Source organism: Loxodonta africana, chromosome 1, assembly GCF_030014295.1.
Source record: "Loxodonta africana isolate mLoxAfr1 chromosome 1, mLoxAfr1.hap2, whole genome shotgun sequence".
Lineage (NCBI taxonomy): Eukaryota > Metazoa > Chordata > Mammalia > Proboscidea > Elephantidae > Loxodonta > Loxodonta africana.
In genome coordinates, this window is record NC_087342.1 from 98,484,930 (window position 1) to 98,507,559 (window position 22,630).

The following is a 22,630-nucleotide window of genomic DNA, read 5'->3' on the forward strand; positions in this document are numbered from 1 at the left end:
ATTAAAGAACGCATTTATAAGTAGTTTAAAGCTAAGAGAACAGGAAAGATTTCACTTTAGACTATACATTTAGACTATACGAAGCATAGAGGCGCTTATGTTAGAAACAGGAAAAAGAGAAAAGAAACCTCAGATTTTAACAAAGCATCATGCTACTTTTTGAACTTCATTTCATCTATAACTTTGGGCGAATTTTGTATTCTTGGAGAAAAGTATTTTTCCCTCAGGCAAAAATTAAACCGTTCATTAAAATGCTCTCTTTTTTGGCCCAAGACTTGAATCACTCCTGGCAGCCACACATTCAATCTGGAGGCACACTGGGGAGTTGGGGACGGTGCACTCCACGGCTCTAAAGAGCTGTGTGGCATTAGTTCCGTGCCCAGGAGAGCAGCCAATGGCCTCACCTGTGAGCATTCCCAGATGATCAGAGAGCTCAGGACAGCTGGTCTCTGGCTCTGCAGGCCAGTTTCACCAAGTGCAAGGGGCAGGGTCCAGGAGACATGAGGAGAAGCTATAGAAGATGGTACAGGTAAGGCCTGAGGAGACACATGTCAAAGGGCTCGTGACCAAGCTGGCTCCTTCTCCTATTTAAGAAATGGCACCTAAATGTTAAAGGTTTCTCCTCGTTCTATCAGCTAGACTCTTTTCTAACCTTCATCAATTGTTACTAAAAAATTCCTTATGACCCTAAGTCTAATCTGAGGGTTATCACAAGGTCAAAATATTATACTACAATTATATTTGCTTTCCTTTAGAACCAAAAAAGAAGAAGTTGGGTTTTTTTTTCCCCCCTCTCCCCACCAGCGTTTGCTCAAAGTTCAACTGCATGCTGGGAAATAGACTGTGTTCCCCAGAACAGATGGTACGTAATGTTCTGGGTTTTCTCTGGAGCTTTCTTAGGAGATGCCCAAGCTGAGTTACGTAAAACTTGAAATCTCAGAAATGAGAAACTGACTGTGGCTACTACTATAAAAAAAATGAGAAATTCATTCCTTATTAATACAAGTTATAGAGAAACAAAAACGGTTGATGCAAAGAATGTGAGAGTTTCAATTTTGCCACTTGGGTAACTCATTATACATGATTCCCTCTGACAGGAGAGCAACAGAGTCTCCTAGTTCATTCCTCTATGTTGAAAAATGAACGTCCATCTGAATTCACGAGAGTGAATGAGAAGGTAACTTTTACAGCATTAAGATTGTAGAAAGGCACCCCAGCACAAGACACATGACTGACCTCCTTTACAGACCTAAAAAAGATATAGAAAGCAACTTTGTGAGCACAATCAAAAGTAGGAAGGAGGGTTAATTATTGATGTGAGAGAGAAACCACAGAACAAGAAGAAATAATGACCTTTCATCAGCAAGTAATTACCTCCAGGCAGGAACTCCATGATTAGGTAGAGGTTTAGCTTATCCTGAAAACTATAGAACATTTTCACAACCCACAAACTGTCTGCCTCCACTAGAATGTCACGCTCCGCACGAATGTGGCCAACCTGGAGGTATATGCATTTGATTAATGACAAGCCTTGCTCTGCTTTATTAGACTGTATATTTGTTTAAACAATTTAAGCACTGTTTTGAGTATTTAACTGTGAAGATGCAAAAGAGATCTAATTTCTGCTTAGGCAAACCTACTAACTCAAAACTAAAAACATTTGACTTGAAGGTCTTCGGTGATAAAAATTTTAATGAGAAAAGGCTAAAAAATTTCAAAATCAATGGCTTTAATGCAATGGCAACTTAACGGTGCTATAAATTGAACCTCTGATTAGCTAAAATTACCATTTTTTCATATTTTTTAATTATAATAAACTTTTATGATGAAAGTAAGTCCTCAAAATGAGATTCTCTAAACAAGTCCTATCTTGGGTCTGCAATGATAACTGCAATAACAGTGACCTAGCTTACAATTCTAGAAGACTATGATGCCACAGCACATAGTTCACTGCTGTGCAAAGTATGTCCTCAATCAGTTCTCACTGAATTGCAACAGAAGAGCACCAAAGAAAAGTTATAGGTACAAATTAACGATATTCCCAATTTTATATCTTTACTGAAATATCCAGCTCAGGAAGCCAAGCTATGTAAGGGGGGAACTGGCAAAATTACTTAATTAAAAGTTAAAATACTTCATTAAAATAATGTTTTGTAATAAAATTTACCATATTTACTCTAAATAAATATCAGTAATCAAAACATTGCTGCATATTATCAAATCCTGCTCTGTACTCCCTTTTTATGTGTCACAAGATCCCAAGTTGGGCCGAATCAGGTCTGAATTTAAGAAGACCTAGTCCACGCCCTGAAGAGAGGTTTTAGTCTTAACATATGCTACAGATCTTCAGCTTCACAATATGTTCTGAGGTAAAAGATGTACCAAGGTTCACAGACACTTCTGTTGGAAAATTCAGCCCATGGCTGTGCTCTGTTTGATACAATGTTGTGTGTGCTTATTTGCTTTTTTGGAATGTTTTTGGCAAAGCCAGGCACTCTTTCCGTTGAGACAAGGACCCCACCCCTCTCTCCTGTCTTACACCTAATCTGCTTCATTCTTCCTGCCAACTCCTGGCGCCTGGAGGCTTCTGAGTTTGCATATTTGAGTTTTCAATCTCTACCAAAATTGGTCTTTGGAGAATTTTTAATCGCTTCGATGTTGCAGAAAACTTACACCTCTGCGTATGACATGAGGGTGGGGAAAATGGAAGATAAGAGTGATAAGGTAAATGCTATGAAACTGCCAGGAAGCAGAGTACAGCATCTGCCTTTATTTCACCTTAACATAAATGTGAAGCCTTTGGGAAACACTCAGACATTAGCTGCTGCTAGCTGGACTGCAGCGTCAGCTATGACCTAGTCACTTCCAAACACTAAGACTATAGAAGGCAGAAGGCTGGCCTCCGTGCACCTCGGTTTCCCCCAGCTCCCTTCAGGCTCTACCTAATTCAGGGAGCCAAAGAAAAGGGAAGGCACTACTATTGCCACTTGTCACTCACACTGGAGGACAGAATGGTGGCTGCAACATTCCCTGTTTATCAACGGGGAAGCTACAATCAACTGTTGAGCACATCCTGCCCTTCTCTCCTGGAGCTGAAACAGCAGCTAGGAACCTCAAGATCTAGGAATGGAGTCACGTGAATATAGGGTAAGTGAGGGAGGAGCTAGAGGTGGAAGTCACACCAAAGGGTTCCCTCTCCCCGGTTCCACAAATATTTAATGAAGTCAGGGATTACATGCTTTTTGCTATCCTGGGCAATAGGAAAGAAGAGATAAAAGCCAGTCTTTTGTTCTACCGTAAGACTATACTAGCATCAGAACTGGAGGTTTTCCTTTTATACTGGAAGAGTAACATTAAGAAACTGGCTAAATGCTGCTCTCTTATCCTTTAATATTTTATTTTCTAAGTAGCAGAAATTTCACCCTGTGGGACAGGATAACAACCTGAACTCTCCATGCGTAGCTTTAATTCCTACTCAGTTTAATAAAAACAAACAAAACTCTTCCTCTGGATAAAGCAACTAAACCTACCAAATCTTAATATCTCTGAATCTAAATTTTGTTACCTCTACCCAAACATAAGAATGGATTTGTACTGATCTACTTCCAATTCCCACCTAGCACAAACCCACAGCATGCTTCCTCAAGATCGCCAACCCAGGTAAAGTCTGTGGCCAGAGACTTTAAATAGATCATACTGAGATCAAACCTACAGACAGCAAGGTGAGCTAAGCAATTAAGTCAGTCCATCATTTAAAATCCTAATTCTAACAGACATGTTCTTTACTTTCATTTAGAAAATTCTTACACATGTTCTTCACTTTCATTTAGAAAATTCTTAGAAATTGCTTTTGAGGAAGGCACAACATTTGAGAAAATGTTTTTACACAATATGTTCGGATCACTCTCCGTTACCATGCCAGGCACCTGGCATGTGCTACACAGGATAAATAACTGCGGATCATGATGTGTGCTTCTCTTCACAACTGTACTCTGCATGTTAATTATTTGACAAAGAGGGGTTTTGAGTCTTGGTTGAAAGTTGTGAGAAGCATGTCTCATAAAAATAAAGTTTATGGAATGCAAATATACTGACTACTCAATACAGAAGCTTTACCTTTTCCTTCTCAAGATAACTGACACTCTTTTAGTAACTACACACCCAGACCACATACTAAAGTTTAGATAACAGATAAATAGGGCCATTGTGCACTTTGAATAAGTTTAGTGTTGACAAACTATAGTGTTGAAAAATTTACAGATGGGGTATTTCACATTCTAAATCAAATTTCTTGAGAGTCTAAAGCGTCTAGGCAACACATGAAAATTAAAGAGAAAATAAAAATTCCAAATTTTGAAATGGCACTTAAATGAGGGCAGAGAAGACTTAGAGATTACACTTCCTTTCTAGAGGCAGAAAGTACTGGGTGTAGGGCCAGGCTCCACCCCCAGCTTTTGGGCTCCGTATCGGGTGCTCTCCTTGCCGCTGGGTGGGTTTCTTTGCCCTCCTGTAGCATCTGACCTTCTACAGGACATCTGCTGTCATCACCAATGCAGCCTGTTCTTAAGTAGCCAGCTAAATTAAATTATATTTATAGAAAACCTGCACTCTTCCCTTTTTTTAATATAAAGTCTAATACTTAAAATCTCATTTATTTTATATAAAGTACTTATGCTTATCATAAATTTATTTGCAAAGTGTGTTTGGGTTTTAGAAAAGTGTTCTTAATCATCAAAGGAGAATCTGCACTGCTCTGCCATTTGCATTATATTTTTCTCAAATTCATTCAGAAACTGAAAGACTGGTCTCTTTTAGGTAGTACTGAGCTACCTGGTTTGGTCTACAGGATGCAAACGTATTAAGGCACATTTTATATGTTAAATCCCAAATTCTAATTCCTGGGCCCCAGTTCCAATTTCTCTCTCTCAACATTCCATAAAGACCATGCTACCACAGTAAGTGTGACCTCAAAAAAGGCTTAGAATCAAGTGGGTGACACAAATGACAGATGCTTCTCTAATAGGCTGCCAACTTTAAAACGATTGCATATAAACCATCAGCATTATTTGTAGTTTTAAAACACATGTAAGTGCTTCTTTGTTGGGAAAAAAAAAGTAGTATCATACGTATAGTCATACATGACAGAGCTAAAGGAAACTGTAATAAGATTATAAATTTCAATTAAGCAAAAAGAACCATTTTAGGAGACAAAAAAAATTCAAAACTTGACTAAAAGCACTGCTACAGTTGGGCTTTACCTGCTCTTTTTCAAGCATATCTGCTTTACGGAGTATTTTCATTGCATACACATGTCCTGTATCTTTCTTCTGAACAAGCCGCACCTAAAAGTTATTTAAAAAATGCCCAGTCAGAAGTTCACACTGCCATGCTAATGCTTTCAGGGGTTACTGCAAGGGATACTTAAAGTGAAAAGGTGTTACAGTTTTAATATAAGCAGCTAGCAGTTAACAGAGCAGGAAAAATGCCTTTCAGTGTTCCAAAAGGAACACATTACACAAAGCAAAGTCAATGCTAGAAACATCCTCAAACATCTCCACATTTGCGTACCCTCGGATCCCTATCTGAACAAACCAATCTAGTTAAAAATCTTCAGTTTGAACGTAAGGACTCATTACACCCCCGGCACGCTCATTCAATCAGCGCAGAAAAAAGTTAAATCATTACAACAGCATTCGAAACAAAAGCAAAAGCTTACACATAGGAAAAATGCCTGGAAGGAAAAAAACCTAAAATGTCTAATTAGAGAAATGCAGTATGTATGTGTATAACGTGTAACTTGGAATATGCCGTTTTCCTTTCTGTTCTTTTATGTTCCAACATTTTTAAAGAAAAGAGATAATTTGATGATGCAAGCCCCCATACATCCTGCCCTCCTCTCCTAAGATAATTGGGTATCCTTCTCCCCACACAGGCTGTCTTCTTTTTTTCTCCTGAGTCCCACATGGCCCTTCCCCACTGAACAAGCAAAAGGTCGTACTGTACCTTTCCCTCTCTCTCCAGGGGCCAACCCAGGGATTCTCAACGCTGGGATCAATTTCATCTTTCACCTGTGCCTTTGAACATGTACTCATATTTCCCCTGACTACTGGTTTTTAATAACATGCTGCTCCTTTTATACAAAGATGACGCAACCATTGCATCAGTAGCTCCTTCGCTTGGGGAGCTTTCCCTCAGCGGGAATGACCCTGCGCGGGCTTATGCAAACCCTCCCCAACAGACTGCTCTCGTGACCGAACAAGATGCATTTGCAGAACTAGCTCAGACAAGGTGCAAATGCTTTCAACTCTCCACCACTACCTATATAACTCCCTTCTATAAATTCGGTCTCCTAGGGCCATCTTTTCAGAGCTATGCCAATCTGGTGGGAAGAAATAAAGGATGAGACATGCTGTTGGTTTGTTCGTGGAGAGGCAGTGTGGTACTGGAAAAGCAGGGCTTTAAGGTCAGGAAGGCCTGGGCCAACTCCTGATCTCACTTCTTAGTGGCTGTGTGACATTGGGACATTATACAGCCCCTCTTAGACTTCATTTCATCATCTGTAAATTAAATTATTGCCAGGATTATAGGAGAGGGGCACTCAGTAAATAATCAATGTTTGTTTTCTTCTACCTTTCAACTCTCCCTCTAAATCAATACTTAAAGCACCAACATCATCTCTCGCAAAACAGAGACAAGCAATCAGAGATCTGGGACAGTGGAAAACGGAAGAGAGGACGAGGACAGAAAGAGCAGTCAGGACGTGGGCCTGACATACCTGACCCCCCCAGCCCCCGTATTTTTAACTGTATCAATAACATGAGCTCATGGTATGTCAGAAGCTTCAGAGAGTTCTGTGGTATTTTGCATCTGATAAGTAGATCTGGTGGTTTTTACCTCACCAAATGCGCCTCTGCCTATTACTTTTAAGGACTCAAAATCTTCCAGTCCAAGTCTTGTTCTCTTCAGACGAAGAAATTCTGTTTCCTTCCGAGCATGTGCTGATCTCCTGAGTCGTTTCTACATGTTTAAACAAGGAGGGAAGGAGGAAGAAGGAGCTGAAATTCTGAAACTGCAACAAAGTCATATTTATGATTTGACCCAGCTAGAAATCGGGGTCACACTAAATGAGGCAAAATCCTTTCACCCATGAAAGCACCACAAAACCAAAAAAAATCAAACCTGTTGCTGTCGAATCGATTCCGACTCATAGTGACCCTATAGGACAGAGTAGAACTGCCCCACAGGGTTTCCAAGAAGCAGTAGGTACATCTGAACTGCTGACCTTTTGGTTAGCAGCTGAGCTCCTAACCACTGCACCACCAGGACTCCTACAAGGTCACTTCACCTTTCCTTGGCCTTCAGATGCAATAACCAAGCCTGAACAGATGGAGACCTCCTCTGAGGATTCTGATTAACCTACTTCAGTAATCCTTTAACTTTTCTAATGAAGGGGATAAACAATCAACATTTATTCTCCTTTAACCTTTTCTATAAAGTACGGCTTTCTATTGCCCTTTGAGTCTTTTACACATTGCAATTCATTTTATGCTCTACTATTCCTACAAATCCTGGGTATTTTTCACCATCTTCCTGGGTTCCGTGATTCATTCCTAAGGCACACTGCCACTACCATTTCAGCTCCTTACATAGTCCCTTGTTAACTATATCTTCTCCTACAACATCTGTGGGCACTGGGAGGAAGGGGTGAATCCACATGGGTATGTTGCCTTGATGCTGATTTCAGAAATTTCATTCAGAAATTTGCCCCACGTCTCATGGGGTCTTTTCAGTGAGTTCTCTAAGTATGCTACAATTTTCCCTTTTAAATTTTAATTTGATTTCACACCCCCCCTTTTTTTTCCCTTAAAATTCTAAATCTAATTAACTTATTGTAACTATGCCCAGAGAAGTCTTCCACTCCCAGGTAGCTAATAATTAACTTCTCCCTCTGCATGAGTGCCTGAATTCAGACGCGAGTAAGCCCTCGTAAATTCCTCTATCACAAAGCCAAAACTCTTCTCCTGGGCACCAAGGCTAACAACTTGCTGGACAAAACATGACCTGCCATGCTGGGTTTCAAGGAAAAATTTCCAATATTAATTACCTCTTCATCTTTTAAGCCTTCTTCTTCCATCACTTTTTCTAACTTCTTTTGTCTACAAAAAAAAAAATGCGGAATAACATTGGAATGATACCTTTCTGAAAATTCTATACCGGTATCTGATTGTTTTTTGAAAAATGAAAAAAAAAACAGTAAATCTCAAAATGTTTCATTACAACAAAATTACAATTACTAATACAAGTGAAAAGATTCCCATTCTTTGTTAGTTCTACATCTTGAAAAAGATTATATAAGATGTTAAGGCAATAAACAGTCTTGTTTTAAAATGAAAAGTTCTCTCTCTCCCTCCCTTTTTTCATTTTCTTCAGCATTTCCTCCTGACCAAACCACGAACAGCTGGTATTTGATAACCTCTTACATAGAATGTTTCTCTCCCTCTCTCTGGTTGAAATCTACTTCCTTTGTTTGTACATCTTACTCCCCCTGCTTGCCACAAGCAAAGGGCAATAAACAACAAAGGTAAAGGCAGAATCTGGAGATTCAAGGGGAAAAAATGATCAAAAAAGGTGACTGGCACCACTATCAAAACTTAGGACTCCACGTCCTTGGAAACATAGCTTTAGTTTAACAAACTTCATCCAAGAATATTTTTGATCTGCAGTCTCATACTGATTTGATATAACTAAAAGAAACAAGTAAAACGCTTCATTACAACCAGCTCCACAGGACCTTTGTGTATTCAGCATAATACAAATCCAAGTGCATGGGCTGGAATCTCCCCTGCACCACTTACCCGCATTCCAGACAGACAGAACAATGTGAGCAAGCCAGGGAAGAGTAAAAGCCTGTGGAACGCTGAAGCAACAGCATGGAGTCTCGTGTGGCTGTGGCACACGGCAGGAAGGTTAGATTAGCTCCAAACTATGGAGGACTTCAAATGCCACACCAAGAATGTTCATCTTATTCTGTAGACAACTGACAGCTAACATAGGCTTGTGTGCAAAGGAGCGATGTGATGAGATCTCTATTTTAGAATGATAAGCAGCAGTAACGAGGATTTGAGGGACTGGCAGGGAAAGCAAGTGAGAAAGAGCTGGGGCCAACTGAAAGTTACTGTAACAATTCACATATACAGCAAAGATCTGGAACTAAGGCTGGAAAACTGGAATGAAGTGAATGGAGCCATTGCAAAGATGAACAACTAGCAGTAGATGTCAAGGGGAAAGTCTCAGAATTTCTCGTCCAGGTAGATAATGATGCCAGTAACTAAGACAGGAAACATAGAGAGAGGAACATGGGAAAATAATGAGTTTCATTTTGGCCACTGAATATTTATTGAAATAATGTTGTTGTTAGATGCCACTGAGTCGATTTCGACTCACAGCGACCCCATGTGACAGAGCAGAACTGCCCCACAGTGTTGTCTAGGTTGTAATCTTTACAAGAAGAGATAGCCAGATCTTTCTACCACGAAGCGGCTGGGTGGGTCTGAACTGTCAACCTTCCAGTTAACAGCTGAGTACTTAACCACTGTGCCACCAAAAACTCATTGCCATTGAGTCTATTCTGACTCATAGCAATCCTATAGGAGAGAGTAGAACGGCCCCATAGGGTTTCCAAGGAGTGGCTCATGGACTAAACTGTCAACCTTTCGGTTAACAGCCAAGCTTTTAAATCACTGCACCACCAGGGTTCCACTGTACCACCAGTGCTTCTTATTACAATAATAGTATTTAGTTAAAACAAACATATTGTTAGAAATCATATTACAAATCCACAAGATCAGACAATGAATAAGAATTTGTGTCCAAACTCTCAAGTAATGAAAAGAACTACCCTGATTCTTATGGAAAGAAGAAAGCACCTACATGGCTCCCAGTCTCCCTGCTTTTCTTCTCCTAGTTCTAAGGATATTTTGGTATATGCATCCATGTGAGCACATGTATTAGAGGGAGAAGGCTGCACTGGTACTTTCAGGAGTTTACATTAATTCCCTTTCAGGTTTAGGATAGGTGAAACAGGGAAGAGTGGGATGAGCAAAAGCATAATATCATGGCAAAAACCAGTACAAAGAACTAAAGTATGGTCGGCTCTTTTTGTGCCTTTAGTCTCAAACGCTATCATACCTTCTGGCTACTTTTACGAGTGATCACACCAGGCTGGGCTAGAAGTCCATTGTGCCACAGAGATGTCTCATTCTGACTATATTTTAACTCTAAATATAAACAGAGAAGTTTCCCGCTACTTTACTGCAGGTATAATTAAGTTAGTTCCTGTAAAACACTTGTCTAGGAATGCAGTTATCAGAATTAATTTCCTGAATACAATCAGATTCTTTCATTACAGAAAATATTCAGGAAAAAACCTATCATGTAAAATTATCCATAGTAAGCAAAGGAGAATGAAGAACACTAAAGACAGAAGGAAAATATTAGCCCAAGAGACAAAAGGGCCACATAAACCAGAGACTCTATCAGCCCGAGACCAGAAGAACTAGATGGTGCCTGGCTACCACCAATGGCCACCTTGACAGGGAACACAGCAGACAGTCCCTGATGGAACAGGAGAAAAGTGGAGTGCAGAACTCAAATTCTAGTAAAAGGACCAGACTTAGTGGTCTGACTGAGACTGAAGGAACCCCAGAAGACATGCCCCCAGACTGTCAACCCAGAACTAAAACCATTCCCGCAGCCAACTCTTCAGACAAAGAACAGACTGGGCTATAAGACACAGAATGATACTCGTGAAGAGTGTGCTTCCCATTAGTTCAAGCAGACACACAGGACTAAATGGGCAGCTTCTGTTCAGAGGTGAGATGAGAAGGCAGAAAGGGACAGGAGCTGGTTGGACGGACACGGGAAATCCAGGGTGGGAAGGAGGAATGTGCAGTCACATTATGGGGATAGTAACTAGGGTCACATAACAATGTGGGTATAAATGTTTATATGAGAAACTAACCTGAGCTGTAAACTTTCACCTAAAGCATAATTAAAAAAAAAAAAAAATTATCTATGGTACCGATTTACTAGACCAGGTCAACAAAGACTTCAAGGGCACTAAAAATAACAATTACAATTTAATAAAAGTAAGCTTGGATAATACTTAAAAGTGACCCCCCCCCCCGATGAGATGACACCAAGGAATTACTGTTAATTTGGTTAGCTTCAAGATGGCACTGTGGGTATACAAGAAAACATCCATTCGCTTCATGTATAAACTATCACATGGGAAAGTCATTTGCTCTTAAACTTTCACCTAACACACAATAAAAAAGATTTTTTTAAAGAAAGAAAACATTCGTATTTTTAGAGATGCATACTAAAGCATATAGGATTGAAACAATGTTTGGAATTCGCTTTAAAACACAATAGCAAGGTAATTATGAGCCCAAGAGACAGAAAGGGCCACATGAGCCAGAGACTACATCATCCTGAGACCAGAAGAACTAGATGGTGCCCGGCCGCAACCGATGACTGCCCTGACAGGGAGCAGGAGAACAGTGGGATGCAGACCCCAAATTCTCATAAAAAGACCAGACTTAATGGTCTGACTAAGACTAGAAAAATCCTGGCGGTCATGGTCCCCAGACCTTCTGTCGTCCCAGGACAGGAACCATTCCCGAAGACAACTCATCAGACATGGACTGGACTGGACAATGGGTTGGAGAGGGATGCTGATGAGGAGTGAGCTACTTGCATCAGGTGGACACTTGAGGCTATGTTGGCATCTCCTGTCTGGAGAGGAGATGGGAGGAGAGAGGGGGTTAGAAACTGGCAAAACGGTCACGAAAGGGGAGACTGGAAGGAGGGAGAAGGCTAACTCATTAGGCGGAGAGTAAGTGGGAGTATGTAGTAAGCTGTATATAAGTTTATATGTGAGAGACTGGCTTGATTTGTAAACTTTCACTTAAAACAAAATAAAAATTATTTTTAAAAAACACAGTACCAAAAAAATAAAAATAGAATGAAAGAGATGAAGTAAATGTAGCAAAATCTTTGTAATTACTGAATCTGAGAAAGAAATGTATGGGAGTTCACTGTATTCTTGTTTCTACCTCTGTATGTGTTTAAAATTGCTCATACTGAAAAAGAAAAGCAGCCCCTGCATTTGGCGTGGTCTGCGGTCTCAGAGCCAGGTGAGCTAACACTCCAGCCTTTGGAGGAGGAACGCCTCCTTCCATTCAACTCCAGTGCATCAAACCAGAACCCTGGGGGACAGAGAGACACTTGTGTACTTAGAAAGCATACCCAGCCTCGACCCGCCAATGCCTCCCATTCACTCCAAGTAGTAGCTGCGTGTGTGCCCATTTTCCATATGAGATAGCAAGTTCTTCTGAAGGCAAGGCCCCATGTGAATCCCCCTTCTCCACTAGGCATAGTGCTTTGTACACAGCAAATGTGGAAAATATATGTTGCTAAAAAAAATTTAAAAACTCAATCCATCACAATGCGCAATGAATGTTCGTAACTACTGCTTATAATCAATCACCCACTTCCCCTTTCAAAGCCTAGTTTAGGCTCTCCCTCCCAGCACAGGCTGAGTCAGAGGCAGGCAGGATGAGAGAAAAGGTTAGTCCACTCTACAAGCCAGGTGAGTTGACAGTATTTCTACTTTCTATTATAGGCAGGGAAATCCTGGTGGCATAGTGGTTGAGGGCTACGGCTGCTAACCAAAAGGCTCGCAGTTTGAGTCCACCAAGCACTCCTTGGAAACCCCATGGAGCAGTTCTACTCTGCCCTATAGGGTCACTATGAGTTGGAAGTAACTCGAAGGCAATGGGTTTGGTTTTTGGGTTTTTATTAAGGCAGTCCCCAGGTTACGAATGTCCGACTTACATACAACCCGTAGTTATGAACCAACCCCTGTAAAGCCTATTATATTAAAAATTTGAGATACGTACAATGGTTCATAATAACAAACAGCGCTACTTTGTGTCATGCATCAAAACATCATTATTACTACATTATGTTAAAGATTTTCCAGTGTATCTGTGTTTCTTTAACATTTTTTATGCATAGAAAGGTACACTATATACTATATAAACATTTGACTAATATCAGATACTAACCATACCTAACTGTTCCGATTCACGTACAAATTTGACTTAAAGACAGGTTTAGGATGGAACTTGCTTGTAATCTGGGGACTGCCCATAATTAGACACTTACGTATCTATGAGGTTTCCACCTATCACATAAAAAAGCTTGAAAATCCTTGCTTTGACAGTTCCAGTTTTAGTTTACTTACTACTGAAGTGCTCTGTCAGTTACTGGGGGGTTTTTGCCTAGCAATAATAAAGCCTAAAATAGTCTTATCAAACTGCATTGAGAAACCAAAACAGAACTATCAACTCACATCTACAAGAAAGGGCACTATAGCTCCTGTCTGGAGGGGAGATGAGAAGGCAGAGGGGAACAGAAGCTGGTTGAATGGACATTGGAATACAGAGTAGACTGAAGGAGTGTACTGTCTTTTTTAGGGGGAGAGCAGCTAGGGGTATATAGCAAGGTGCGTGTAATTTTTGTATGAGAGACTGACTTGACTTGTAAACTTTCACTTAAAGCTCAATAAAAATTTTTTTTAATTAAAAAAAAAAGAGCACCATACAACTATGCCAGAAGCTCTGATATTGAGAGTAGCTGTATTTGAAAATAACTACAGATATTCCCTGATTCATGACCTATTCAAGTTATAACAAGCCACACTTATGACCCTCAGGGGTTGTTTTGTACATGTTACTGTTAGTAATATATACCACATACAATACTGCAGCTTGTAATTTCCTGATATTATCAATTTCATGATTTACTAAAAACACTGCCACATAGATTTAGTTTGCTAAACTAAATCAGGAGCTTCAGTTGCTTGAAAGCATGGACCCAAAAGCTGACCACTGTCCTAAAGTCAAGAGGCGGATTAGGGAAGCAGTGAGATTTTACCGCGTGTCTTAGTTATCTAGTGCTGCTGCTACAATAGAAAATACCACAAATGAATGCATGGCTTTAGCAAACAGAAATTTATTTTTTCACAGTTTAGGAGGCTAGAAGTTAGAACTAAGGGTGCCAGCTCTAGAAGAAGCCTTTCTTTGTCAGCTCTGGGGGAAGGTCCTTGCTCATCAGTTTCTGTTTCTTGGCTCCTTAGAGATCTCCTTGTGTCTTGGCATCAATCTTCTCCCATCTCTCGTCTTGCCTGCTTCCTTAAACTCTTTATATCTCAGAAGAGACTGACTCAAAATACATCCTACATTAACCCTGCCTCACTAACATATCAAAGACAACCCATTCCCAAAAGGGATTATAACCACGGGCAGAGAGGTTAGGATTTACAAGACATATTTTGGGGGGGACATAATTCAATCCATAATACTGTGAAATATATGAAGGAAAAAAGAAAAGGACCATACAGACAACTCTAATTTTCTGACTAGAAACACCATCCCCACTCCTAGGGATAATACAGAAATCCAGAACCTTCCACAAGCATAGTTATTACCGCAACTGACGAAATGCCAACATCGTCCAATTCTTTTTCATCCTTGAAGTAAATTTTCATGATTTGTATATTTTTTATGTATTAATTAAAATGTATTTGTAAGTTTATATATAATGTTTCCAGTCCCCAAAGACAAATAAAGATCGGATTTATAAAGATACTGATAATAAAGCACAATAATAATGAAAACTAAAAAAAAATTTTTAAAAACATGAGGTATTCAATGTACATCAAAACCAACCTACAACAGAGTTGTCAGAACCGAACTCCGTCGTAAGTTGGGGACTACCTGTATTCCCAACAGAGTTCACATTCCTGGAGGTATACTGTGCAATTTTATGTTTGAATTCCCATGGTCCTGACACAGGACACGGTGCAGTCAGTGAACAGCAGCTGGGCACCACCAGGTATAAAATGCCTTGCTATTCTGCATAAGCCCATTGCTGTGGAATGATTCTGACTCATGGTGACCCCACCACGTATGTCAGAGTAGAACTGTGCTCCATAGAGGTTTCCATGGCTGATTTTTTAGAAACAGATTGCCAGATCTTTGTTTCAAGGCACCTCCGGTTGGACTTGAATCTCTCAACTTCCTGTTAGCCGCTGAGCGCGTTACTGTTTGCACCACCCAGGGAATCCATGTTTAAGTTCAAATTATATCTCTCATGCAAATTATGATTTACACCCTCATGAGGAATGTGGATGCAAAAGCCCTAACAAAATATTGTCATACTGAATCCAGCAATAATAAAAAAGTTAATGCATTATGACCAAGAGGGTTTTATTCTAGAATTGTAAGGTTAGTTTGGAAACCCTGGTGGCGTAGTGGTTTAGTGCTACGGCTGCTAACCAAAGGGTCGGCAGTTCGAATCTGCCAGGCGCTCCCTGGAAACTCCATGGGGCAGTTCTACTCTGTCCTATAGGGTCGCTATGAGTCGGAATCGACTCAACAGCACTGGGTTTGGTTTGGTTTGGGTTAAGGTTAGTTTAACATTAAAAAATCAGTTCAGGTAATTCATCACACTAACAGAATAAAGGAGAAAAAAACCTATGTTCGTTTCAATAGGTGCAGAAAAAGCATCTGACAAATTCAGCACCCGCTCATGATAAAAACTTGCAGTAAAATGGGAACATTAGAGAACTTCCTCAACTTGACAAAGGGCATCTTTGAAAAACCTACAGCTAACATTATAACTAATAGTGAAATAGTGAGAATTTCCCCCCTTAAACTGGGAATAACTACTAGCACTTCTATTCAACATTGTACTAGAAGTCCCAATCAGTACAATAAGGCAAGAAAAAGTGAAAAAAGGAAAGGAAGAAGTATAGCTATCTCTATTTGAGTATGACATGATTGTCTACATAGAAAATCCTAAGACATCTACAAAACAACTACTAGAATAAGTAAATTGCCAAGCTGCAGGATACACCGTCAATATACAAAAATCAACCGTATTTCTATATACTAGCAAGAATCAACTGGAAAATGGCATTTTAAATATTCATTTACAATAGCATCCAAAAATAGTTAGGGGGAACCTAAGGACAAGAAGGAAGAGTGCTGACATTTCATGGGGTTATTAACCAGTGTCATAAAACAATATGTGTACTAGCTGTTTAATGAGAAACTAGTTTGCTCCGTAAGCCTTCAACTAAAGTACAATAAAAAAAAAAAAAAAGGAATAAATGAACAAAAGACACGATACTATTACAAAGTCCATCCTTCCCAAGTTAATGTATAGATTCAACGCAATCCCAGTAATAATTCCATCAGGCTTTTCCATAAAAACTGAAAACTGATTCTAAAATTTATATGGAAATGCAAAGAGCCTGGAATACAAAAAGCAATCTTGAAAAAAAAGAACAAAGTTGGACGACTTACTCTACCTGATTCAAGACCGACTTACAAAGCTTTCAAGACAGTGTGACATGTCATAAAGACAGACAAATAGATCAATGGGACAGACCAGAGTCCAGAAACAGATTACCACATACCATCGCTTGATTCTGACAAAAGTGCTTACGCAATCTAATGCAGAAGGGAAAATGGTACAAATGGTACAGGAACAACTGGTATCTATAGGAAAAAAAGCAATCTCAACCTCCACCTAATGCCACATGCACTTATTAATTCAAGATGGATCACAGAAATAAACATAAAAATTAAATCGATAAAACTTCTAGAAGAAAACATAGAAAAATATCTTTGTGACGTGGGGGAGGCAAAGGTTTTTTAGAGAGGTGACAGAGTGTAAAAACTTTAAAGAAAAAAATGCTAAATTAGGTTTCATCAAAATTAAAAATTTCTGCTCATTTAAAGACACAATTAAAAAAATAAATAGGAAACCCACATGCTAGGTGAAATTATTTGTAATGAATATATACGACAAAAGACTGATACCTACAATATACAAAGAACTACTCAATAATAAAGATAACTCAATTTTTTTTAATGTTCAAAAAAACTGAATAAACTCTTCAGGAGTTTAACATTTTTTATGCATAGAAAGATGTACAAATAGCCAATTAACACAGTAAAAAAAAAAAGTCAACAACACTAATCATCAGGGAAATGCAAATTAAAACCACAGTGAGATACCACAAAGCATCCACAAAAACAGCTGAGGTTAAAAGGCTGACAAAACAAATGTTAGCAAAGATGTAAAGCAACTAGAACACGCATACATTGTTCCCAAGACTGTGGAAAAAACGTCTGGCAGTTTCCTATAAAATTAAAAATATGTCTATATAATACTGTAATGGTAGACACATGGCATTAAGCATTTGTCAAAATCCATAGGGCTGTACAAGACAAAGATTGACCTAATGCAAACGATTGACTTTATTTAATAAAAACGTATCAATGTTGGTTCACCAACTGTAACAAATGTACCACAGGAACACAAGATGTTAATAGAAAGAACTTGTTGGGGGGAGGTAGTATATGGCAATTCAGTGTACTTTCTGCACAATATTTCTGTAAACCTAAAACTGCTCTAAAAAATAAAATCTATTAAAAAAATATACACCCCAAATAAGCAAAGCACTACTGAAGAAGAACAAAATAGGAGGCTTTCCACTTCCTGATCTCAGAACCCACAATATGGTTATGGTAGTCAAAACCGCCTGGTACAACAACGGACACACAGACCAATGGAACAGAATTGAGAGCCCAAAAGTAAGTCCATCCACCTACGGAGAACTGATCTTTGACAACTGGCGGAAATTCATAAAATGGGTAAGAGACAGTCTCTTTAACAAACGGTGCTGGCAAAACTGAACATCCATTTGCAGAAAAATGAAACAGGATCTATATCTCACACCATATATAAAAACTAACTCAAGATGGATCAAAGATCTAAATGCAAAATCTAAAAGTATAAAGATCGTGGAAGAAAAAACAGAGGCAAACCTAGGAGCCTTAATTTATGACATAAATAGACTATCAAACATAACTAAAAATGCACAAACAGCAAAAGATAAACTAGGCAACTGAAACCCTAAAAGTTAAACACCTACGTGTATCAAAAGACTTCACCAAAAAAGTAAAAGAGAACCTACAGACTAGGAAAAAATTTTTGGCTATGACACATCTCACAAGGGACTAATCTCTAAACTTTATAGAAAACTTCAACACCTCAACAATGAAAAGACAAACAATCCAATTAAAAAATGGGCAAAGGGTATGAACAGGTACTTCACCAAAGAAGACATTCAGGTGGCCAACAAATACATGAAGAGATGCTTGCAATCATTAACCATTAGATTGATGGGAATCAAAACAACTATAAGGCACAATCTCTCCCTGGCAACAACCGCAATGATCAAAAAAAAACAGAAAATAACAAATGTTGGAGAGGTTGCAGGGATACTGGAACACTTATACACTGCTGGTGGGATTGTAAAATGGCAAAACCACTATGGAAAACGATACGGCATTTCCTTAAAAAGTTAGAAATATATGGAGATACCAGATGATCCAGCAATTCCACTACTAGGTATATGGATCCTAGAGAAATAAGAGTGGTGATATAAATAGATACATGTACACCCATGTTCCTTGCAGCACTATTCACAACAGCAAAAAGACGGAAACAACCTAAGTGCCCACCAACAGATGAAAGGATAAACAAATTATGGTACATACACACAATGGAATATTAACAAAAAAAAAACCGAAACCCACTGCCGTCAAGTCAATTTTGACTCACGGCAACCTTACAGGACAGAGTAGAACTGCCCCACAGGGTTTCCAAGGAGCACCCAGTGGATTCGAACTGTGGCCTTCCGCTTAGCAGCCATAGCTCTTAAGGACTACGCCAACAGCGTTTCCAATAGACTACACAATGATAAAGAACAAAGATGATTCCGCAAAACAACATGGATGAATCTGGAGGGCATTATGCTGAGTGAAGTAGGTCAATCACAAAAGGACAAATACTATGAGACCACTATTATAAAAACTCATGAAAAGGTTTACACACAGAAAAAAAAAAAAACAAACTTTGATGGTTACGGGTGGGGTGGGGGGGAAATCATTAACTAGGTAGTAGACAAGTGTTAACTTTGATGAAAGACAACACACAATGTAGGGGAAGTCAGCATAACTTGACCAAAGTAAAGCCACAGAAGCTTCCTAGACATATCCAAATACCTTGAGGGACCGAGTTACCAGGGAGGAGGGATAGGGAAACTCGGGGAACATCTAAGTCAACTGGCATAACATAGTTCATAAAGAAAATGTTCTACATCCTACTTTGGTGAGTAACATCTGGGGTCTTAAAAATTTGTGAGCAGTCATCTAAAATGTATCTATTGGTCCCGTCACATTCAAAGCAAAGAAGAATGAAGAAATCCAAAGACAAAAGGAAAATATCAGTCCAAAGGACTAATGGACCACATAAACCTGAGCCTCTACCAGCTTGAATCCAGAAGAACCAGGTGGTGCCCAGCTACCACCACCAACTCCTCTGACAGGGATCACAATAGAGGGTTTCACACACAGAAAAGAAAAATGTAGAACAAAATTCAAATTTACAAAAAAAAAACAGACCAGACTTGCTGGTCTGACAGACACTGGAAGGACCCCTGAAACTATGGCTCCTGGAAACCCTGCTAATACAGAACTGAAGCCACTCCCAAAGTTCATCTTTCAGCCAAAAATCAGAAAGGCCTATAAGACAACACACCAGTGAGGAACATGCTTCTTAGTTCAATCAAGTATAGGAGACCTAATGTGCTACACCTGCTCAAAAGCAAGGAGGAGAAGGCAGGAAGGAACAGGAAATCTGGACAAATGGACACAGGAAACTTGGAGTATAAAGGGAAAGGGGGAGAGTGCTGACACACTGCAGAGATTGCAACCAATGTCATAAAACAATTTGTGTGTACATTTTTGAATGAGAAACTAATTTGCACCGTAAACTTTCAGCTAAAATAAAATTTAAAAAATGCTGGCGAGGGTGTAGGGAGACTAGAACTCTCTTATATTGCCGGAGGGATTGTAAAATGTTAAAACCACTATGGAAAACAGTATAGCGCTTCCTTAAAAATTTAGAAATACACAGAGATACCAGATGATCCAGCAATCCCACTACTAGGTATATGGATCCTAGAGAAATAAAAGCAGTGACATAAATAGATACATGTACACCCATGTTTGCTGCAGCATTATTCACAACAGCAAAAAGATGGGAACAACCTAAGTGCCCAGCAACAAATGAATGGATAAACAAATTATTACATACACACAGTGGAATACTATGCAGTGTTAAAGAATTATGACAAATCTGTAAAACATCTCACAATATGGATGATCCTGGAGGACATTCTGCTGAGTGTAGTAAGTCAATCACAAAAGGACAAATATTGTATGAGACTACTATTATAAAAAGTCAAGAAAAGGTTTACACACAGAAACATTCTTTGATGTTATCAGGAACGGGAGGGAAAATCACTAACTATATAGTGGACGCATTAACTTGGGCAAAGGAAAGGGCAACACACAGTAAAGAAGTCAGCACACCATGACCAAGGCAAGACGACAATGGGAGGTATGCAAGAGTAAAAAGTAACAAGGGTAAATACTATTGCACACACAATTCTGCAATAACAGTAACAAACAGTAATTTATGACTGGATACAAAGGTAGATATGTAAGCTGAACAGGTGTGGGACAGCGTATGGGAGTACACCCACAAGCATATTGTAAGTCTGGCAGAGGCATTTCCATATGCATATCTGCATATGCTGCAAGATATCCATGTATATAGTAGAGAACACAGGATAGGAAGTTGGAAAAGCTTCTTAGGCATAACCAAACACCTTGAGGGACTGAGTCACTGGGCTTGAGGGCTTAGGACCATAGTCTCAGGAGAGATCTAGGTCAATCGGCATAACCTAGACCATAAAGACAATATTCTACATCCTACTTTGGTGGGTAGCGACTGGGGTCTTAATAGTTCATGAGCAGCCGTACAACTACGGCCTCTTCCGGTCCTCAGCAAAGATGAGTGAAGAAAATCAAAAACTCAAGGCATCAATTAGTCCAAAGGACTAACAGACTACACGAACCACAGCCTCCACAAGCCTGAGACCAGAAGAACTAGATGGTGCCTGGCTACCACTACTGCTGGAGATCATAACAGAAGTCCTGGACAGAGTAGGAGAAAAATGTACAACAAAATTGAAATTCATAAAAAAGACCAGACATATTGGTCTGATAGAGACTGGTGGAACCCCCAAGACTATGGCCCACAGACACCCTTCAAATCTGGAACTGAACCCACTCCCGGAGATCACCTCTCAGCCAAATAATAGACAGGCCTATAAAGTGAACGGTAACACCCGAGGAACGTGCTCCTCAAAACAATCAAACGTACAAGACCAAAAGGGCAGCACTTGCCCAAAAGCAAAGTTCAGAACACAGGAAGGGGCAGGAAAAGATGGGCAAATGGAAATGGGGGACCCAGGTGGGAAGTGGGCAGAGTGCTGTCACATTGCAGGGGTTGCAACTAATGTCATGAAACAAAATGTGTATAAACTGTTGAATGGACTAATCTGCTATGTAAACTCTCACCCAAACCACAATAAAATGTTCAAAATAATAATAATATACAAAAATTAAAATATGGTATACTTCTCCAAATGCAAAGATGTCACTTGAAGGACTAAGGTGTGCTTGACCAAAGTCATGGTGTTTTCAATCGCCTGATACGCATATGAAAGCTAGACAATGAATAAGGAAGACCGAAGGAGAATCAATGTCTTTGAATTATGCTGTTGGTGAAGAACATACCATGGACTATTCCAACAAACAAATCTCTCTGGGAAGAAGTACAGCCAGAATGTTCAATAGAAGCAAGGATGCCGAGACATTGTCTCACAGACTTTGGACAGGTTATCAGGGAGACCAGTCCATGAAGAAGGACATCATGCTTGGCAGAGCTGAGGGTCAGCGAAAAAGAGGAAAACCTCAACAAGATGGACTGACACAGTGGCTGCAACAATGGGGATAGCTTCCAAAAAACAACCCTACAGCAAACATTATACATGATGTTAAAATACCGACTTTTTTTCCCTTATCAATCAGAAACCATATGGAATCAGAGAACTACTGTGACCATCTCTTTTCACCACTGTGATGGCGCTCTTGGACAGTACAGAAAGGCAAGAAAAAGAAACAAAATGTCTAAGAAGTGAAAATGAAAAATGAATACTATAATTATTTACAGACTTCACTTTATGCATCTCTTCATTTGTATCCTTTCTTCTATAACAAAACTGTAACAGAAGAAAATATATATACACACACACACACATACACGTACATACCTAACTATGTATGTTTATGATCCAGCAATTCCACTCCTAGGTATTTACCCAAGGGAAAAGATTTGTACATAAATGTTCATAGAAACTTTACTCAAAATAGCTAAAAACTAAAAAAGCCCAGATGTTTATCTACAGAACAGATAAACTGAGGGACAGTCATAAAACAAAATACTACTAAGCAGTAAAAGGGAACTAATGATAAACACAATAACATGGATGAGCCTCAGAAACATTATCCTGAGT

General features: G+C 39.4%; 1 protein-coding gene across 9 annotated transcripts in view; it reads right to left on the reverse strand.

Annotated features, from left to right (window-relative positions):
* Positions 1 to 22,630, reverse strand: part of STK38 (serine/threonine kinase 38) — a 66,461-nt gene that overhangs the window by 20,028 nt on the left and 23,803 nt on the right. For 8 of the 9 annotated variants that reach the window (XR_010321999.1, XM_023546287.2, XM_064285286.1 and 5 more), the window contains 4 exons: positions 8,105 to 8,156; positions 6,895 to 7,017; positions 5,259 to 5,342; positions 1,375 to 1,498 (listed from right to left, as the gene is read on the reverse strand). Coding sequence is in view for 8 of the 9 variants with exons in the window: in XM_023546287.2 (XP_023402055.1) it covers positions 1,375 to 1,498; positions 5,259 to 5,342; positions 6,895 to 7,017; positions 8,105 to 8,156 (383 nt within the window). In the remaining variant the exon portion in view is untranslated. Of the gene's footprint in view, positions 1 to 1,374; positions 1,499 to 5,258; positions 5,343 to 6,894; positions 7,018 to 8,104; positions 8,157 to 11,651; positions 11,797 to 22,630 lie in introns of all 9 variants that reach the window. The other variant, XM_064285283.1, reaches the window with a different exon arrangement.